A 22,823-nucleotide genomic window follows, 5' to 3' on the forward strand; every position below is an offset into this window, starting at 1 on the left:
TTAAGGAAAGTTATTTCAGTATGAAGTTCATGTGAATAGAGTATAGGAATATTATCTATAAAGTTACAAAAAGGTTCCATTTTAGAAAGTCATTTATATCCATCATATGACATGGAATGATAGAATGGCCTCTTCTCAATCTATCAAATAACATTTTGCATCTACAAGGAAGTGCAGAGCTAAATTTGACTTTACTAGCTATCAGTCTACAAAATCCCCCACCATGTCATTTTATACAGACTTTGGCTTTGGCTGGTGGCAATCTGGTGGGAGAGAAGAGGAATTAGGCTGCCTAACAAACTGAAGATCTACAGAGCCATTGTGCTGACCTCATTGTATGCTTGTGAAAGCTGGACAGTATGCCAGCACCATGCCAAGAAACTGAATCGCTTCCATTAGAATTGTCTTTTAGGAGGATTCCAGAGATCACCTGGCACCTGAGGTCCTTCCTTGAGCTGAACTTCCAAGCATTCAAACGCTACTGCAGAGAGTGCAAGTCTGATGGGCTGGCCATATTGTACAAATACCAAATGCACATTTGCCTAAAAGTCCATTTTATGGAGAACTCACACAAGGTAAGCACTCAGACAAGGTTTCTCTGAAGAACTTTTGTATCATTTGTGAGGTACAGGAGACACTAGCACAAAACCGCCTGACATGGTATACCCACATCAAAGAAGGCACTGTGCTCTATGAGCCAAGCAGAATTGCTGTAGCTCAAAAGAAACATGTGAAGCATGAATTTAAAGACATCTCCCTAACAAATGTTCATAACCTGTGGTAGAGCTTTTCAAACTCATATGGGTTTGATCAGTCAGAGTTGGACACATTGTACACTGACCCTGACATTGTGAGGTCATTTTGGTCCTCTTCAAATACAAAGCACAAAAACCAATCTTTACTCCCTATTTCTTTCTTTCTTTCTTTCTTTCTTTTTTGATGAGGCAATTGGGGTTAAGTGACTTTGCCCAAGGTTACACAGCTTGTAAGTGTTAAGTGTCTGAGGTCAAATTTGAACTCAGGTACTCCTGACTCCAGGGCCAGTGCTCTATCCACTGCACCATCTAGCTGCCCCTACTCCCTATTTCTACAGGACTGAGAGCTATATATTTTTATTCTGTTTATTTACCATGGCCAAAGAATTCATCCCCAAATAACCAGACTACTGGTAAGGATCTTTTCTATCCTTAGCCAGGTTAGTCCTTAGAAAACCTTTTGCTCAAACTAGAGTAAAAGTTCATTCAACGTGGTAGAACTTGTCCAAGTCAGTATTCCATTACATTAGCCTTTCATAAACCACAATGGGCAGATCACAGAATCATTCGGGAATTAGCTCAGCATTATTTTACTTACAAACATTTTCATATAGATAGAACAAAGATAAATGTCAACCCAGCATGAATCCCAATTATCATGAATTTCAAATTAATGGGCCTGAATTAATGAGGTTGTACAATAATACAGATTCCTGCCATTCATATAGTTTGCCATCTGAAAGAAAGATTCTAAGCCTAGAACAGCATAAAGCAAGATATGATGGTTAGTGCTGAAAAATACCTTTTAATGTGTGAAATGTTTCACCACTTTTTGACTTCTTTACTCTGTAGTCTTTGGGGACATGCTAATGAAGTAGGAAGGAAGAAGTTGACAAGAGGTGAGAAAGAACAAACAGAAGTAGTGATAACTCAAAAACAGCAGGAAGTGGGAAAGTTGAAGAAGAGTTTGAGAGAGGGAGTACAGAGGTTTACCATACATAAGAAAACAAGATGGAATGAACAATAAAACATTTGGTGATAAACAGGAACATTTTCAGTAAAAAACCAACTAGCTGCCAAGGCCCAAGCCAGGTGTGTACTATGCTAAGCATATAAATAGCTAGTCTTTCCATTTCATTATTTTTACTCTACACCAGGACCAACCTGTTCATCACTATATTTTTCCTGTGTTAGAAAGAATTCCCTTAATACCTGTATGAACTGATGTATAGTGAAGTAAGCAGAATCAAGAGAATGTTGTGCACAGAGACTGCAATATTATTTGATGAAGAACTGTGAGTGACTTATTTACTCTCAGCAATACAATGAACCAAGATAATCCCAAAGGACTAATGATGAAACATACTATCCACCTCCAAAGAAAGAACTGATATTGACTGAACACAGACTGAAGCATAATATTTTTCACTTTCTTTTGTTTTTTTATTTTATTCGAGTTTACTTGTACAAAATGAATAATTTTTTATCTTCTTTTTTGGGGGAGATGGGGGACAATGAGGGTTAAGTGACTTGCCCAGGGTCACACAGCTAGTAAGTGTCAAGTGTCCGAGGCCAGATTTAACTCAGGTCCTCCTGAATCCAGGACTGGTGCTTCATCCACTGTGCCACCTAACTGTTCCCACCACCTAGCTGCCCCAAAATGAATAATTCCTAATGTTTTATATAATTATGCATGTGTAACACATATTTGATTGCTTACCACCTCTAGGAGCAGGGGGGGAAAGAGGGATGAATTTTAAAACTCAAAACTATAAACAAAAATGTTTATTATTTTATAAAAAGAATTTCCTTATTGGTTGTCCTTTGACCAATGGTAGGGTGAGGAGACTTATGATTGTTTGGGTAACTGATATCCTAAGTCTTATAGTAAATTAAGCAGAAGGAAAACCCACAGAAATAGTTTCTGTTGCACAACTATGGATGTGGGCCAGATAAAAAGACCAGGGAGCTACTATGGAGCTGTTGTCTACCTCCAGGACTTGGCAGATCAAATTTACAGCAAATTCTATTTCCATAAGGAAGGAAAAATAATAAACTATGAATATTCAACTGAAAGTTGAATTGAGGAGGCAGCTAGGTGGCACAGTGGATAAAGCACCAGCCCTGGATTCAGGAGGACCTGAGTTAAATCTGGCCTCAGACATTTGACACTTAATAGCTGTATGACCCTGGGCAAGTCACTTAACCCTCATTGCCTGGCAAAAAAAAACAAAATTGAATTACGAAGGGACTGCTTTCCTTGCATTTTCTGCATTATTCTCAATTTAAAATTCTGGGTCAAGAGGAAAGAGTATTGAGAGAAGCAATAAAATGGGGTGTGAAGGATAGAGTGTTAGACCTGAACTCAAGGAAGAGTTAGGTTCAAAGACTGCTTCTGACACAACTGTGTAACTTTGAGCAAGTCACTATATGTCTTTGAACCTTGAATTTTTCAACTATAAAATGGATGAATTAATATTAACCTTTAGTACATACTACATAAATTAGTAGCAGTAGCAGTAGTAGTAGTAGTAATAGTGGTAGTGGTGGTGGTGGTGAAGTTCAAACAAAGTGACATATTTGCAATGATTTATAAACAAAAATATACTCGGAGGCAGCTTGGTAGCACAGTGGATAAAACACCAGCCCTGGATTCAGGAAGAACTGAATTCAAATCTGGCCTCAGACACTTGACACTTACTATCTGTGTGACCCTGGGCAAGTCACTTAATGCTCATTGACCCTGCCCCAATATGTGTGTGTGTGTGTGTGTGCACACACATACACCTCACAAAGTCATCAAACTGTCCTTGCCTTGCCTCCATCTGACCACACAAATGAAACCCAAGATGATCAGGACATCAAAGATTTCTCACTATCACATGAAGGACTCACTTGTGGAGGGTCAAGAAGGGAACAAGAGAGAGTAACATGTCTCTATTCACAAAATAATCACACTAGAAAAACAAGGAAAGGTAGCTGAAGCTTTGGAAAAGATATTGAATTAGCTGAAAAAAAAAGTGATTTCTGTACTTTAAGAATGCTTTTTTTCTCATTAAAATTCTATTTGGAATTTTTGTCCAATGGCACCTTTCATAGCTGTAGAATAATTTATTTATTTCCTTTTAACAGTATGCATCAGCTCCCCAGAAAGTAAAAGGAGATGCTTATCTTTTGAGAACAAAACAACATATTTTTACAGAGAGGAAAGTGATGTATTACTATTAACTGGTGGAGTAAAAGAAACGAGGGATAATTTTATACTTCTGATGCATCTCTCATTTGGATTTTTTTTTGCTTTTGAAGCTTCCCAAAAGGAAAGATTCAAATTAAATTAAAATGAAAAATCCTGATTTCCAAATACTCAAGGAGGAGGTCAGTGTATAAGAACTCAGGGCAATAATCTTAGTCCACATAGGGCAAGGCAGATCTTATCAAAAATCTGGAGTTCACTGCTGAAATCCCCAAATGAAGTAGCTTCAAAGAAGAGCCTTGAACATGATGAAAGGGAAATTGGTCCCAGCAGGGGAATTGGGGCTTTGTAGTGTAGAGATGAGGTGGCCCCAGGGGCTTAATGATTATTTAAGGGCTCCTGAAGAATCCATAATTGATATCTTTCATCTTCACTAGGGAGAAAATAAAGGAAATTGATTAGACATCAGTAAGAAAGATTTAGATTAGATACAAAATAGAACTGCCTGACAATTAAGGTTCTTAAAGGCAGGAAGATTTACCAAAGGAAGATGGAGAGTCTTCTTCCATAAGAGTCTTTAAAAACAGAATGAATTCTCAAGTGTGGGAGGAGGTTTAGATGGAGTCCTGCTTCTGAACAATGTTCTACCCTGACTCTTATGCATGAGGAAGAATCCAGTATATAAGTCTGTATGAGGTAGATGAAGAACGGTGGACTAGGGATCCGGAATCCTGGGTTCTGCTAGTGACTCTGCCATAGATTGTTCATAGATTGAGAATTGAAAGGGACCTCAGAGTTCATCTAGCCCAATCTCTTTATTTTATAGATGAAGAAAGTGAGCTTAAGTGACTAGTCCAAGGTCACATAGGAAGTAAGCATCAAAAGCAGGATTCAAACTCAGATCCTCTCATCTCAGAGCCAGTACTCTTCCCACTGTACCAAATTTAACTATGTGACCTTGGGTAAGTCAAGTCCAACAGTCAAGTCAACAAGCATTATTTATTAAGCAGCTTTATGTCCCAAGCACTAAACGAATGACTTAAGCTTCCTGGGCTATGATTTCTTCATTTGTAAAATGAAGGGATTATTCTAGGGATCTCTATAGCCCCTCTTAGTTGTAAAATTTTGTGAAGCTAACAAGCTGTTGTTATTTGTCCTTCATTCTTAAAGAGGACCAGGACATCAGGGTGATGTCATGACTTGCAGTGAATTTTGATTTAAGTGAAGGAGGAATGTGCAAAGTCACCAAATGCTTAAGGCAATTGGGGTTAAATGACTTTCCCAGGGTCACACAGCTAGTAAGTGTCTGAAGTGAGATTTGAACTCAAGTCCTCCCAATTTCAGGGCCAGTGCTAGATCCACTGTTCTACCTAGCTGCCCTAACAAGCTGTAGAGCATCAGCATAGTGGAAGAGAAGTCAGAATGTGAAAGCTCAGTGCCTCAGGGACTTAGCTACTCTGAATTTGAATTGTCAGTCCCTTTAAATGACCACTATCAGTCACTAAATGTTAATTAAGTGCCTACCACTTGCAAGGTACTGTGCTAAGTGTTGGGGATACCAGGAGGCAAAATTCAGCCCCTGCCCTAAAGGAGCTCACAATCTAATGGGGGCAAACACATGAATAAATGACATTTACAATGCCTCTGAGGGTCATAGCCCCCACATAGAAAACTCAGACTGTTAGAACATTAAGGACCAAACTGAAGAGGTTTGGATAAAATTGTGACAGATTTTTTCTTTTTGCTGTTTTTAAAAAAGGAATGACTAGATGAGATAATGAAGAGAATTCAATTCGATAGATACAAAAAGTGCCTTGATTTCAGTAATACCTTTATTGTGACTCATAAAATTATATTCACCAAATTAATTTAAATTGACTTGGATTGTCAAAAGCACTGAGCATTACTTGGAAGATCAGAAATAAAAAAGTAATGACAATAGCGACAGTTCTAGTGTGGGACCTGAGGGATTGAATTTATCCTTACTCTTATTTTTAAATTCCATTAATTATCCAGAGGATTAAAGTAAACAGCAAATTAATTAAGATGACTCCTAATCCAAAAGGAGGATTGTTGGGCAAAGAGCAATTCAAAGAAAAAGTAACCCAAAGGACCAGAATTAAAGGCAGGAAATGATAAAATGTGAACCCATATATACACAAACATACACTGCAAGAACCACAGAAAAATGCAAACTCTCCCTAGGGAAAAAGATGTATATCCAATGGAGTAAAGAAACCCACAAAGTAGTAATGTCAGAAATAGAATGAAAATGACAGTGCACATGGGAAATTGCTGTGAGCCTGTCCCATGATATGGCAAAAAAAAAAAAAAAAAAAAAAAAAAAAGGTCAAAATAGTTAAGGGTTTGGGGAACACTGCCAGCCTTATCACATAGCAAGGAAATGGCAAACTATCTTCTGTGTGACTCAAAGAAAACCCATACCATATTTTTTAAAAAATAATCCAAACAACTGAAGGGTCAGTGAGCCAACCAGCAGGCTCAGCCTTCAGAGGCTTTCCCCTTAAGCTCACAAGTTCATGGCATGACTTCTGGGGCCTCTTCTATAATGCTCTGGGCAAATGTGTTGGGAAGAATGAGGTGTTTGGGGTTTGTTTTGTTTTTTTAAAGGGATAAACATTTGCAGCTAGTACATGGAATATATAAGAACACCTCAAGAAAGAACAACAAGAATGATTTAAAGGGTTTTTGAAAAGGGAAATTAAATAAATAGAATGGAAGTATACTGGACACAGTGACACAGATATGGGATCCAGCCTGAACCTGTGATTTTTTTGGTATAGGAAAGTTCCACGTGAAAAAACTCCCTCAGGGCACCTAGGTGGTGCAATGGATAGAGCATTGGCATTGGATTCAGAAGGACCTGAGTTCAAATCTGGCCTCAGACACTTGATACTTATTAGCTGTGTGACCCTTGCAAGTCACTTAACCCTCATTGCCCAGTAGGGAAAAAAGAAAGAAAAAAGAAAAAACTCCCCCCATCAGTGCAGGTGGGCACCTTCTCTGCAATGTAGAGCTGCCTAGAGAGCTTAGTGGTTAAATGACTTGGTCAGAATCACATGGCTGGATACAAAAACTACTGAAAAACTAATGAAAGGCACAGATATAAGGGAAAAGTAACAAAGTACTTTCTAGTGTTTCTTTTCTAATCGGCTCTTGTTTTTTAGTCTTTTTTCAGTCATGTCTTATTTTTCATGATCCCATTTAGGGTTTTCTCAGCAAAAATACAAGCATGGTTTGCCATTTACTTCTCCAGCTCATTTTACAAATGAAGAAACTGAGGCAAACAGGGTTAAGTAACTTACCTAGGGTCACACAGCTAGTGTCTGAGGCCAGATTTGAACACAGGAAGATTACTATTCCTAACTCCAAACCCTGCATTCTATCCACTGCCACCTAGCTGCCACTTCTATTCTAAGAAAGGGATAGAAAGACCCAGAGTGGGCTGATACAACATATATTGTGATTTAAAATACCAGATAACATACTCTAAGAAGATTTAAGGAGGCAGATATCAGCTTTATTTGATGGGTATAGGTCCAGGGTAGGGGTAGGGTTAAAGATTAATGGGAAAAGTGGCACTTGACCTAGTTCCTTCTGGAAGGAGTCATTTCCAAAAGTGTATTTGAAGAAGGAGTGATAAGTGCATTGTAGAATCTAAGGTGCATTCTAGATTAGGGAGGTTACTGGTATGAACACAGAAACAAGAAAATCAGAAAGAGTTAGCAGTCAAGTTTGGTTAGAATATAATCTCCAGCAAGATGAATCATGTGAAATAAGGCTGATAGATTAGAAAAGTGATTGGAGGAAGATTGTGGAAGGCCTTAAATGCAAGCATACATTTAATCCTGTAGGAAATTGTTGTTGGTTTTTTTTTTTATTTGAGGTGGGTAACATGGTCAAATGTGTGCATTAGGAAGATTATTATGACAACTGTAGCAAGGTTTTATTCAAGAGGAGAAAAAACCTGGAGGAAAGGAGATCAGGCTATTGTAACACTACATATGAGAAATGATGAGAAACTAAACTGGGGGATGAGGAAGGCAGTAGTACCTATGGTAGAGAATGAGTATGAGATAATGGTGATGGAAAGGCAAAACTGACTAAACTTGGTGACCAATTGAGTGGGAGGGGACAAAATGGGAAGTCCAAATTAAATGTTTGTTGAACTGAAGAGTTAGGTTTGCACATTGACATTTCCAGTTTTGGTAACTGGGAAACTATCAACAGAAATAGGAAAGTTAGAAGGAAAAGCAGGTTTTGGAGGGGAAAAGCTGAATTCCATTTGGGGTATGTTAAGTTTAAAAACTAGGTGTTAAGTACAACAGGTAGTAAGAAATTTGGACCAGGAGTTTAGGCAAGACAAGGAGGTTGTACATACAATTAAGGAGACATCTGAATAGTCAGTCAACTAGCATTTATAATAATAATAATAATAATATTACTGAAAACAGCAGCAATAACAATAATAACAACATAATCACTTGCATATCATTTTTAAGGTTTTAAAAGCATTTTTCAAAACCATTTTACAAATTCTCAGCAACTCTGAGAGGTAAGTGCTATTATTATCCCCATTTTACAAATGAGAAAACTGAGGCAGGCAGTTTAAGTGACTTGCTCAGAATCACACAGTCCCTACTATGAGCTAGTAACTGTGCTAAGCAATTCTTATGCAGAGGTGATAATTCATGAGATAGCCAAGGATGGTAGTGAAAAATTAGAAGGTTTGGAATAAGAACAGCAAGCTAAAGACAAAACCATGGAGGACACTAACACAGAGTGAAAGGAAGAAAAGGAACTAGTAAAGAAGAGAAGGAAGGAGGAATCAGACAGGTGGTGTGATTGAAGCAGCTGGGTGGTGCAGTAGAGTACCTGGCCTGATGTCAGGATAGACCTGAGTTCAAATCCAACCTCAGACACTTACTAGGTTGTAACCCTGGACAAGTCACTCAACCTCTGTTTGCCTTAGTTCCCTCATCTGTAAGAATGGAAATAATAATAGCATCTCCCTCATAGATCTGCTACGAAGATAAATTTTGAAAATCATAAAACACTTACCACAGTACCTGGCACACAGTCAGTGCTATGTAAATTTAGTTATTATTATTAGTTATAGTAGAAGAACTAGGAGACTGTTGATATCTTGAAATAGAAGAGAGAAGATAAAGTCAAGAGGTGAGAATGGTCAACAATTTCAAAAGCTACAAAAAGACTAATTAATATATGAAAATATAACTGACAATGAATCAAAGATAACTTTATGCCCATGTAAAGGAGTGCCTAAATGCCTTCACCTGACAGTAAAATATATTTACCTATCACTACCTAGAAGTAGCATATTATTATAAGAAAGAGTAAGAACAGAGAGAAGAGTGAATCTTATCCTTCATCTAGAATCTAAACCAAAGGTTGTAACTATGATATAGTTACAATAATCCTTGGTGAATTCAATTAAATTTTTTTAACATTTAAATGAAACATTGTAACAAGGATTTTTTCAATGTTAATTTCCATAATGGATTGAGTCACCTAAAGAAGAAATGTATTGTGAAATCTGAGCCCACAATGTTTACATTACAATATAGTAGTGTAAATGTGAAACTCTGCGGCTACCCCAGGGCATGTTTAATTTGTACAGTAATTACAGAAACAACTGAGAACACACATTTTAAAAATTCATAGTGAAACTTTTTCTACCCCATAAAAGCCAAATTATATAGGACTTTCTAATGAAATGTCAGTTCCTTGAAAGTAGAAACTATCTTTTGTCTTTCTTTGTATGCCCACCACTTAGTCCAGTAGTTAGAACATGGCAGGCACTCAATAAATTCTTATTGACTGATTGACACTATATTATTAACATAGTATAGTAGATAGTGCTGGACTTGAAGGTAGGAAAACATGAATTGAAATCCTACTTTTGACCCTTATTTGCTTTGTGATGAGAAATCTATTTAATCTCAGTTTCTTCATCTATAAAATAGGAGTAATAATAATGTCCATAACACATAACTCACAGAGTTGTTGCCAGGATAAAACAATTGGATAGCAAAGTGGTATATACTATCTCAGTTGCCACTATGCTCAGTTTTCATGAGTATCATTGAAGTTTTGTGTTCGGCTTTTCCTTAATCGTAAACCTCTTTTTCTCATGCTTTTTCCATCTTCTTGTACCTAGCCTTGCTCCAAATGACACTGAATCCCTGGCCATCATTTACAGGACTGGTTTTACTCTCTCTTTCATGCTGCTTTCCAATCTCAATAACCCTTTTTCCTCATTGTCACTTCCAGACTCCCCCACTATCACCAACACTCATCAATCTCTTCTTCCTTGAGGTTCACTTTAATTCTATCATACAATATAGATCCTAAGGACCCCCAAGACATCATCCCTCCTCTCTCAGTGGATTCAGTGCCTGATTCACAGTCTCCCTCTTCAACCCAACTCCTGGCCTCAACAATTCATTTCACCATAGATGTGAATGTTCTCTTTTTTTGTTGGTTTTTTGGTTTTGTTTTTACAGGGCAATGAGGATTAAGTGACTTGCCCAGGGTCACACAGCTAGTAAGTGTCAAGTGTCTGAGGTCAGATTTGAATTCAGGTCCTCCTGAATCCAGGGCCAGTACTTTATGCACTGTGACACCTAGCTGCCCCTGATGTGAATGTTCTCTTGATCCAATCCCCTGTCTTCTCCAGAAGATTATCTCCATTCTCAAATCTCACCTTCTGCCAAATATCTTTCCCAGGCTCTAACAGCTGGTATCTTTCCCTCCAAAACCACCTTACAAATACTCTTTTTCTTGTACATACTTAGTCATTTACAAGTAGTCTTGCCTGAGAGAAGAGTCATTGTATTACCAGCACTCAGTACAATGTCTGGCATGGAAAGATTAGTAAATGCTTGTTGACTTTCATCCCTGTTCTCTCTCTAGTCTTTAGTTTCTCCTCATCTCTTGATTTCTTTCCTCTCTATCCCACTCCTCTGTCCTTAAATAAATAAAAACCTCAATAGAGCTTATCATGTGTTAGCTATAATCTTTCTCTCCCCTCTTTTTCTCAAATCCTTTGAAAAGGTTTTCTACACTTGTTGCCCCCATTTCTTTTCCACTTCCGCACTTCTTATTTCTCTATAACCTAGTTCTTTACCTCAAAACTCAAACGAAATCACTCTCTCCAAAGTTACCAATGACAAACTAATGGCTTTTTCTCACTCCTCATCCTTTTGACCTCTGCAACATTTGACACCTTGGACCACCATTTCCTTCTGGATATTCTGTACTTTTTGGGTGTTCAGCAAACTACTTTTTCTTGGTTCTCCCCCTACCTTTCTAACTCTTAGTATTCTCATTCATCATCCATATCACAGTCATTAACAGTTAACTTATGACAAGAATCTGTCCTCAGCCCCCTTTTCCTTTCTCTCTATACTCTCTCACTTGTTTATTTCATCAGTGAATATAAGGTGAATTATAATCTCTATGAAGATGATTCCAACATCTATTTACCTGGTCCTAATCTCTCTACTGAGCTCCAGACTCCTATCACTAATTACATATTGATCATTCTATACTGGCTATAGGCATCTCAAATTCAACACATCCAAAGTAGAAATGATTATTTTCCTCCAAATGACACCTATCACTCTTCCAAACTTTCCTATTACTGAGAAGATATCAAAATCTTTCCATGCACTAAAGTAAGCAGCCTAGATGTCATCTTTTCATGCTTCTTCTCATTCACCCTATCTATTGTTAAGGGCTAAAATTCTAGCTAAACTGTCTAAAATATCTAATGAGTGGTCGCCAATAAATTATAAGCTTTAGCAAGAGTTTAGACTTTTAAGCATTTATTAAGGAGAATAAGAATTTGGTAAAGAGAGAGAAAGGCCTAGATTCCTATCTATTAAAGGGAGAGAACATTTCTAGCTCCGCTCTCCACCAGAGTCCAGAGGAAAGAGAGCGAGACTGATCACCAGTCTCTTCCTTCCTCCTCCCACTAGCCCGTGTCACTTCCTGACGCCAAAGAAAAGACTCCTGGTCTTGCCCTCAAAGACCTTCGCTTCATGGGAGGAACTCTTCTACAGTAAGTCTCCAGAAGGTGGCGTCATTCCAATCGTTACACTATCCAGTCAGTTGCCACAACCTTTCATTTCTCTTTTTACAACACCTTTCACAGAACACTTCTCTCTATTCACACAATTCCCAGCCTCATTCAGTACCTTATCACCTTTTCTGTTCTCCCAACCAAAAGATCCTGGTGCCTTGTACTTCAAGGTCTACTTGACTTTGTTTATGCCAACATATACAACAATTTTTTTCTTTAACTTATGAGCTCCTTCAGAGCAAAGACTATCTCTTTTTTGTCTTTGTATTCCTAGTGCCTAGCACAATTCTTGGCACAGAAGAGGCACTTAATAAATGCTTAATTGACTGTCTCTTTCCAAAAGCAAACATCAGGTTTTTGGGTTGGGGGGGGGGGGTTGGGGCAATGAGGATTAAGTGACTTGCCCAGGGTCATACAGCTAGTAAGCAAACATCAGGTTTTAAAAAGCTTTCATATGGATGAAATAATTATTCCATCATACTAATCTACTAAACTCATTACCTTGATGAAAATACTAACCATATTACCTTTAAAATTTAAAAACCACATGCACACAAATGCATGCCACTTGAAAATTTTAATATATTGTGCAGAAACGATGTCAATATGATCTAGACAAGGTTTCATTTACAACAGTTTTTATCAGGTCACCTTGGAATTCAGAGACAGTCCTCTTTGCTTTCAAATTATTCTTTGCATAGCCTTATTTAAAGCTTTAAGTGCCTCTTGAAAATACTGTACTTCATTGTTGCATTCAATTTTCAAAGCACCAAAAAGAAGTAAGTGGTTTAATATCTTCATTCTGTAAATACTGGGATGGAAAATAAAAGCTACTAACTCAGAGCCAAAGGGAAGAGTACTGAAGGACCATAATACTGGTTATTTTGGGAATGGAAATGAATGAACAATTCTGACAGTACATTAATTGTTCTTCAAGGGTAGATGGGGAAAAGCATGGCAAATACATACATAGATACATACATTCATACATCTATATCTATATGTGTATCTAGATAGATATAGATGGCTGTATGTATGGGGTGTGTGTGTGTGTGTGTGTGTGTGTGTGTGTGTGTGTGTACTCATCTTGTCTTTGCTTTCTTTGAGTTCCATTTTCTCTCCTCTAGCCCTCATCTTTGACCTGGAGCTTCAACCCAAGGAGCCAATTCACCATTAAAGATAACTGACTAGAGAAGCCAGTGCCAAGTACAGTGTTCTCATTATAAAATTAATTATCATTTATATTGCACTTTGAGGCCTATAGTGTTTCACAAATATTATTTCATTTGATCCTCACAACAACCCTGAGAAACAGGTGCTATTATTATACCCATATTATAGATGAGGAACCTGAGGCAAATAGAGGTGAAGTAACTCATTCTCCTTCTGCTCAATTTCCCACTTCTGTTTCACCTTCAACAAAAAGTTCATGTTATTCTCCCCATCTTCCCTGCTCCTATTATACCCAGGCAATTGAGAAAATGAGGAGAAAATGTTTGCCATGCTTCCATGGTTGTAACCACATATTTTAAGAATTCTCTAAGGCAAAGACAACAGTTCCTGGCCCCACTGAGTGGGTCTCTGGCCATCAAAAACATTTCTAATCCTCTTCAAAAGGCTTCCCTCTCCTTTTCCCCTCTCCTCCACCCCTTTGAAAGAAGACACATTTCTGAGTAATTTAACCCTGTCTGAGGTTGAATTCATCCCTATACTCTCTTCTATGTTACACCATGCAATTTAAAAGGCAACTAGGAACAAAACAGATCAAGCACAGAGATGTCAAGAGTAGGCTACAGCTCAGTGCCTCAGGAAAAAGGCAGTTACTGTTTGCTGTGTCTAGAAGAGCTGCTCAGAGTCTATGTTTCACCATAAAGATGACCCCAAAGGAGTCTGGAAGATCTTGAAAGAAACCCAGGTGGGAACCATAGCATTCTACTTTTCAAAAGCAAATTCATATTTCAATTTTTTTAATTCTTTAAAACAAGTCACATAAATAGCTCACAACTGGATAGCTAGCATATGATGGTCTGCAAAGCACTGTACATTCACTATCTTCATTAAGCCTCACAACCACCCCAAGAGATAGATTTTTCTCTTTTTTCTAGATTCTCTTTTTAATCTATATTTATCAAATGAGAAACCAAAGGCTTAAAGAATAAGTGATTGGTTCAAGGTCATGAACCTAGAAAGTGACTAAGGTGAGATTCAAACCCAGTTCTTCCTGATTGCAAGCCCGGTGCTTCTATCCGTTGCTACATCTGCATGTGCCTCTCTGTGCCTCTGTGTGTGTCTGCCTCTATCTATCTATCTATCAATCTTTTCTCTGGGTGACTATAGGGGAAAGCTATGGCAGATTGTTGGTGGTGGTGGTCCTTCATTCTCAAAGAGGGATGGAAACTTGCACTCAGTTGGATTTAAGTGAGGGAGGGCTGTGCAAAGGCACCAACCTCACTCTCTCCTCTAGAGACATCTGGGTCCAGTGGCAAGATATGTTATCAAGATGACAGGAGATGGCCCCAGATGTTTAAGACAAGTGGGGTTCAGTGACTTGCCCAGATTCACACAGCTACTAAGCATCTGAGGTGAGACTTGAACTCAAGTACTCCCAACTTCAGGACCAGTGCTCTATTCAATGTGCCACCCATGGCATACACTGTTGCATTGTTGATATGTCAGATTTGCTAAGTTGCTTTAACCCCCTCTATTTTAAACACTTTATTAAAAGAGCAGAAAACTATTTGATAAAGGAAGGAGATATATCTGGAAGTAAAGGTGATATAAAAATAAAAGATAAGTACCTTCAGAAAGGGAAGGATTGACATTTAATGGCATCCTTTTCTAGAAAATTTTAGGTCTGTGTCAAACTTAAGAATTCCTCCCCCTTCCCATTATTATAAGCCTCTGGCTTGCAAAATACCATAAATTTTTAAAGTTTGGCTGCTCACTGCCTTCCTTCTTCTCACCAATCGTGATGATACACTATCCTTAGGCCTCTTCCTTCTGGATACCAAATAGGTTGTTCTGTCCTGAAAATAACTTCCTTGGCTATTACAAAAACTATCTGGCCTCTTACCCAATAACTCTTTTCTTCCTGGACTTTGTGACAGGTAAAAATGTTGAACAGCATAGAGTCAAGGGCAGATCCCCAGGGAACTCCTCTAGACATCTCTCTCCAGACTGACACCATACCACTATAATAATCATGTTGGGTCTACTTAAATTATCTTCTGAGGACAAGAGGAAGATAAAATAAAGAACTGGACTTCTTCTACAGGTGCATGAGGGGATGATAATATATAATAGAGAGAAGACAGAACTATTAAACTCATATTACTTCCATTTTATTGACATAGAAGAAAAAAACTTTGGATAGGGAAGGATAAAATTAAAGTGAATACCGTGCATTGAAACCAAAGAGAAAAGAGAAGGTGGTAGGAGAGCACCTATTGGTCTGCGATGATTTCAAATCCCCTGGACCAGATGAGCTAAATCTCAGGGCTCTGAATTTGTAGATGTGACTGTGGAGCTACTGAACAGAAAAAGTGTCAGGACCAGAGATGGGCCAAAAAAAATTCCCAATTTTAAAGAAAAAAGGTGGTTTGTCTAACAAGAATTGTCCTTGATAAATTGGGTGTTTGTCTTTGGCATTTTCTTGATGTATGTGACTTTTGACAAGCCATCTAAAGATAAAAGGCCAGATTTTTATCTTGAAATTATACCTATACTTTTGCAAAGTGTACCCTATGGGGTTGAACTCAACATGTAAAATACTTGTAGAGGAAAGATTCATGAATTACTTAGATGTAAAAAGAAATACCCTTAAAGTCTCCCTTCTCTATTATCTTACTATGAGCTCTTTACAGTCAGTTGTTCTCTGATAATGCCTAATTTTCAGGGATTTGCATCTACCATTATTTAGAGATTGGGTGTGTTTTGACATGTTAACCCTGAGAATCTTTAGGTGTCCTTATTTTAATGTGAAAATCAATGTGGCAGGAGAAAGAGAAACCAAGGTGAATTTGCTTTGTCAAGGAATATGTGGGGCTTTTCAGGGTGGTACAAATTAAAATTTAGGATACCCAAGAAACAGATTACCCAAAATATCACCTTATCCTTTGTTAACTGTAAATATAGAACAATTCTTCATTCATGGACTCTCACTACAAAAAAACATTTTTTTTAATTGGTAAGCCCAACCAAAGTTCATGAAATCACTAAGAGGGACAGACAAAAGAAATTCCAACATATCTTTTCATTTTTAACAACATCCTATTGCTTGTTACCTTGAGTTGGTTAACTACTATATCTTTGTTCTTCCATTGCAAAATAAAGACTGAGATTCTTATCCCAGAATTGTATTCATCCAAAAGTGACACCGAATGATAATTGAACCCAAGGTTAATAATATTTCACATAGAAAATCTTTAGCTAAAAAGCAAACATTTTTATCATAAAGTTTTTCAATTTCTAAGTGAATTTGTCATTTTCATTCTGCCAACTTCTAATGTATTAGAAGAAAGTCCCCAAGGACAAAGTCTCAGGCTCAGTCTTTACCATCCTCTAGGTCTCTCATCCAAGGAAAAGAAAATAACCTTCATACATACACTTTCCCTCCCACCTCCCCTTTCTCTCTCTCTCTCTCTCTCTCTCTCTCTCTCTCTCTCTCTCTCTCTCTCTCTCTCTCTCTCTCTCTCCCTTTCTCTCTCACTCACACACACACACACACACACATATAAATTATGTAATATACCAAGCATGTTAGCGGTACACTGAAGAATTCCTGAGACATCTTCAATTTCCTCTTTGCTGGAATGGTCTGCATAGGAGCATCTGTTAGAAAGATTGTAGAAATTCTTTTCTGCATCCCTGTAACTAAAATGGAAAAAATAATGAGCATATGGAAATTTTAAAGAATCTCTGAACGTGCATGCATAAGAACATACAGGCCCTCATACCCCTTGCTTTTAGCCCAATGGCATTTCTAAATAACTGATGATTTAAGACATAGTCTCTGACAAAACCCAACATTAGCATCAGCAGGAACAGCATGGGAATGAAATTGGAGACATTCTTTAATAAGCAACAGTATAAAGGGAAAAAAGAAAAGAAAACCAAAAATTTAGCAGTTAGCAAATGCCTCACTATCTGTGTGCGTCATCCCTGCTGGCAGTGTGCTTTTCTACTGAAGTTGCCTGGTACATATAAAGCAGGGGGTGGTGAGTAGCTGTCCAGCATCTGTGAGGTAAAACCAGCCTCATTGAGCAAATAGACACACACCATTGTTGGATAGAAGTGTTTTATTTTATTTAACTGTCATCTTGCATATTTTAAATAGCCACGTGTTCCATACCTCTGTCTCTCTGTCTCTGCGTGTGTGTCTCTCCCCTGCCACACACACACCTTCATGTATATATGTATATATGTATGTACTTCAAACTTTAGTGATTTCATCACTGTGGGTACACCTTCAAACATATCTTATAATTTCTCAATATCTAATTAACAGTTTAATTCCCAATCATCTCTATACCATACTGCCTTCACTCCAGTCATCAACTCCCATTGCTTCCCTGCTTAGAAACCTGAACAGAAAACTTTAACTCTACCCCTGGGACATTTGTCTCTGATAGGTGAGCTTTTGCCTCACCTTGCTAGGAATCAGGTTCTCAGGACTATTTCCAAATGATGCCACCTTGTCCAGCTTTTTCCAACTCCTTTTTATATTTCCTTCCCCCATTGCAATGTAAACTCCTTGAGGACAAGTAAACTTAGTTGCTTATATTTTAATCACCAAGGCTTAACACAGTGTCTGGCACATAGTAAACACTTAATAAATGTTTTATCTATTTATCTATCTTAAATAATTGTTGTATCAAAAGGATTTCTCATCTTATAGCCAATACCCCAGCAATGAGCCTTTCCAAACTGAGATACACTACTCCTAAGACCAATCCATTTCTTACAATATAAGCATTACTGCTATAAATATAATTTAGGGACACCAGTGACTCCTCTTCTGACTAAAGAACTCAGGATTTTTAAATAAAGTGATCAATAGGACTTGATGGAAGACTAAACTTCAATGAATAAATAGATGAGTTTGCTAGAGACAGGATGGTGATATTTAATAAGGACCTGGAAGCATTTAGATGTTTGAGACACTGTCTAGCTTAATATAAACATGAAAACCTAACAGAAATGACTCAATAAATTATGAAAAACATTTTTTATCAATAACCATAAGGAGAATTGTCACCCGATTCATTAGTAACAATGCTACCTCTTACAAATGAGTTCCTGCAATCTCTGCCAGATGTGTTATTAGCAAATGCAGATATACAAACACATCTGAAAGTAGGATGGAATTAGATTTAAAACAACTAGTGATTCTAAACCATACTGTATAGACCTTAGTATGAGGTTCCCTGATCTCCCAGAGAGAGGAAGAATTAAGTCTAGTTGGCCCTTCTGTCCTCCAAAGAGAAGCAGAGATGCTTTCTGAAATGCATACTTCCTCTAAAAGGAACAGCACTGCTTGCTGCCCTCTTCTTGAAAGGGAAACGATGAAGGCCATGCAGCAGTCCCTATATCACTACAACTTTCCCATGGTTACCATTCTAATCAGGTCACATATAATTAATTGCCTTCCTGCTTATCCTGACCATTCATTTGCTTTTAAACACCGATTTGGGGTTCAAGGTAAAATCGGAGTACCTTTCCAAGCTCTAAGTTAGTTTTGAGGACTGGAGGTAGAGAAACGCATGATGTCCCTTTTAAAGAGTCTGGTCATTTTGCCCTCAAAGAGATTCAATGCTCTTTGGGGAGGGGGGCAGGTCAATGAGGGTTAAGTGACTTACCCAAGATCACACAGCCAGTAAGTGTCAAGTATCTGAGGCCAGATTTGAACTCAGGTCCTCCTGAATCCAGGGCCGGTGCTTTATCCACTTCACCACCTAGCTGCCCCCAGAGACTTAATACTCTTAACCAAAAATCACCACTTCAATCCATGGGCCTATTGCTTCTCTTTCTTGAGAGTGACTATTCTGGCTAGAGTTGAGTTGGGAATTAGTATGATATTATGTCCCTCCTCCCTCCATCTGAAATATTTGGAAGGTAATGAGATCTTGACTGATAATTGAGATTTGGATGGGGGTAGCCAACAGTCAGGCCTATGACATCAATTTGGCAGGATTCGCCCAAATTTAAATTGTAATGAAAACTTAGAATCAAAGATTTTAGTGGAGTTAGATTTATAAAGACGTAAATCTGTATGTATATATATATGTATATATATATATATACACATAAAATTTTATTTTAAGACTAACATATATATATATATATATATATATATATATATATATATATATATATAAATATAACCTCACTGAAATCCTGCTCTGATGTCTCATTACATCATGGAAAAGTGTCATGATATAGATTAGATTGCAGGTTCTTTACCCAGAGTCTGTGGACTTTTTTAAGCATGTTGATAACTGTATTTTAACATAATTGTTTTTGTTCTTAGCAATCCTATATGCTATTTTGTGCCTTTAAGGAAACTATTCTAAGAAGGGGTTCATAGGTTTTAAACAGACTGCCAAAGGAATCCATGACACAAAAATGTTAAGTTCCCCTGAATTGGAGAGAGAGCTGAACTCCAACATAGATATACTGGTTTTCTGACCCTGATCACATAGTCTCTTAGTTCCCTAATCAACTCACAATCACATGAATAATACTATAAATACACATATCTATAAACTCATATCTCTAGAAATAAAACAACTCATGAGATCATATACTAGAAAAACAACAAAAAACATTCCTTATTATCTGTAATACCTAGGGGTAATCATTACAATAAGAAGTCACAGTCTCAATGTGCCTATTAAAATTAAGCTAACTTAATCCTTCCTTTGTCAAAAAGGAAAACCACAAAAGTTCAATTGTGTAAAACTGAAATAGTACACATAAAATAGGAAAAATGAAAAGACTTCATTTTAAATAGCAATAGGAAATAATTTGAGTCTAACATCCAATAGTAGGAAAATATTGTAAGAAAGCAAATATGAACCTAGAGCAAACTACTAAAAAGTTTGGCCAGTTGCATTCCATGCCTGTAATACAGCAATAGAAGGGGCAGGTAGGTGACGTAGTAGATAAAGCACTGGCCCTGGATTCAGGAGGGGCTGAATTCAAATCCGGCCTCAGACACTTGACACTTACTAGCTGTGTGACCCTTGGCAAGTCACTTACCCCTCATTACCCCACCAAAAAAAAAGAAAGAATACAGCAATAGAATATAATGGTGGTTAAACATTGTTCAAAAGTCAGTCAACTAGCAATTATCAAGCACATGCTATGTTCAAGGCACTGTGTTAAGCACTGGGCACACAAAGAAAAGCAAAAGACAATAGTCCCTGGTCATCAGAATGCAATAGTCTAATGGGGGCAGACAATAAGCAAACAACAAGCAAGATATAAACAGGAAAAATGGGGGGGGGCAGTAATCTCAGAATAAAGGCACTAAGATTGAGGACTGCTAAGGCATCCTACAGAAGATAAGATTTTAGCTGAAATATGAAAGAAGTGAGGAAAACCAGAAGGCAGAGAAAAGGAAAGAGAACATTCCAGGCATGAGGGCATGGCAGCAAAACTGCTTAGTCAAAAGATTGAGCATCATGTGCGAGGAACAACAAAAGGACCACATGTCACTGAATCACAAATATATAAAGTATAAGACCAGAAAGGTAAGAAAGAGCCAGATCATAAAGGTTTTAAAGAAAAGGGGATAGGAAGCCATTGGAGTTTATTGAGTAGGTGGCTAATAATGGTCAGACCTGTACCTTAGGAAGATCAATTTGACAGTGGCATGTAAGATAGATTGGAATGGGGAGAGACTTGAAATAGGAAGACCAATTAGCAGATTATTGCAATAAGTGATGAGGCCCTGGAATGGGATGGTTGTAGTTTAAGAAGATAGAAGAGGGTATATAGATGAGATGTTTAAAAAAGGTAGAAATGACAGGATTTGGTAAAATATTGGATTTGGGAGCATGCGTAAGAGTAAGAAGTTGGCAATGACATCAAGGTTGCAAACCAGGGTAATTAAAAAGATGATGGTGTTTCCACAGTAATAAAAAAAGGTAGGAAAGGAAAAATTGTTGTGGGGGGTGTATAATGAGCTCAGTTTGGGACATATTTATTTTAAGATACTTACAGGTCAGAGCTGTCTAAAAGGCAGTTAGAGATGCAAGATTGGGGAAGAGGAAAGAGATTAGGGCTGGGCAAGTAGATATGAGAATCTTTGACAAAGAGATGATCATTAAAACGGAGAGAGTTGATTAGTTCACCAAATGAAAGAATACTGAGGGGAAAAGGAAAGCGATAGCAGGATAGATTGGGGGAACCCCTACTGTTAGTGTGTATGTGAAGTTGGTGAAGAACCAGAAAAGGAGATGGTGAAGGAGAGGTGAGACAATTAAGAGGATAATAACCATTATAGAAGTATCACAAAAACCTAAAAAGAGAGTATCGAGAAAAAAATGATTGACACTATCAATGGCTGCAAAGAGGTCAAGGAAAATATATGAGAAAGTCAGAGGAGCACTGTATATTAAGAAAACAAATATCATTGTGTAAATTTACTAACATAGGAGGAGGCATGGGAAAAAAACATATGGTTAAAGATAAAAAGAAGGTACAACAGAGAAGATGATATAGTGAGGCAGGGGTACACAGATCTCTTGATCAAAAGGAAGAATGGAATACAAAGTTCCAGGTGTAGATTACAACACTGTCACAGTGATAAAATAGAGTTATAGGGAACTTCAATTATCCATACAGCTTTACTTGATTGGTAGATTAGGAAATGGCAGAGATGTAGCAGGAACTGGCAAAGTCTCTCACAGGAGTACCCTTTGTGGAAAGCATAGAGAGGTAAGACTGGATGGCATAATTATATGAGTTCATAAATGGTTGAATGACTTTTTCACATGAATTGTGCCTAATCACTCCTCCCTGATGCTATAACTACGCAGCTGGTTGAGTCCAAGCACTACATTTTACATTTATGTATATCTTAATTTATTAAATGTATATTATGTTTGGTCTGTTATTCTAAGTTGTTGATATAATTCAATAAAGACAAATGTAAAGGACTATACGGGGATCCAAAAAATCAATTTCAAAAGTACAAGAAGGATAAATATGGCTAGATAGGAGTAAATATAAAAAACAAATGGGGGGGGGCAGCTAGGTGGCGCAGTGGATAAAGCACCAGCCTGGATTCAGGAGTACCTGAGTTCAAATCCAGTCTCAGACACTTAACACTTACTAGCTGTGTGACCCTGGGCAAGTCACTTAACCCCAATTGCCTTACTGGAAAAAAAAAATGGGGAGAAAAGGCAAATAGGGAGGCATTTTAAAAGTCTGCCAGTCTAATATGAAACAAAACTGTGGTATGTGACCAAAAAGCTAACCAGATTATGGACTGCATCACCAGAATTATAACTCACAGAAAAAATGAGGTGAGGGTGAAGCTATATATACTCTGAGCTACTCAGAACACACCTGGAGAACTGTGTCTGATTCTGAGTTCTCCATTTTGGAAAGAACATTGATGAGATGAAACAGGGTTCCAGAAAAGTATGACCAAGACAATAAAGGAAATGGAAGTCACTCCATTAACTGAAGGAAACCAAGGGTTCCCCATCTCTAGAAATTTTCAAGCATAAGTTGTATA

At 37.7% G+C, this 22,823-nt stretch overlaps 1 protein-coding gene across 1 annotated transcript in view; it reads right to left on the reverse strand.

Annotated features, from left to right (window-relative positions):
• The window catches only part of GUCY1A2 (guanylate cyclase 1 soluble subunit alpha 2), a 424,741-nt gene that overhangs the window by 337,030 nt on the left and 64,888 nt on the right, over positions 1-22,823 (reverse strand). The window contains exon 3 of the mRNA XM_043994631.1: positions 16,827-16,948. Coding sequence (XP_043850566.1) covers positions 16,827-16,948 — 122 coding nt within the window. The remainder of the gene's footprint in view (positions 1-16,826; positions 16,949-22,823) is intronic.

The sequence above is a fragment of the Dromiciops gliroides genome, chromosome 3 (assembly GCF_019393635.1).
Source record: "Dromiciops gliroides isolate mDroGli1 chromosome 3, mDroGli1.pri, whole genome shotgun sequence".
NCBI classification, from domain to species: domain Eukaryota; kingdom Metazoa; phylum Chordata; class Mammalia; order Microbiotheria; family Microbiotheriidae; genus Dromiciops; species Dromiciops gliroides.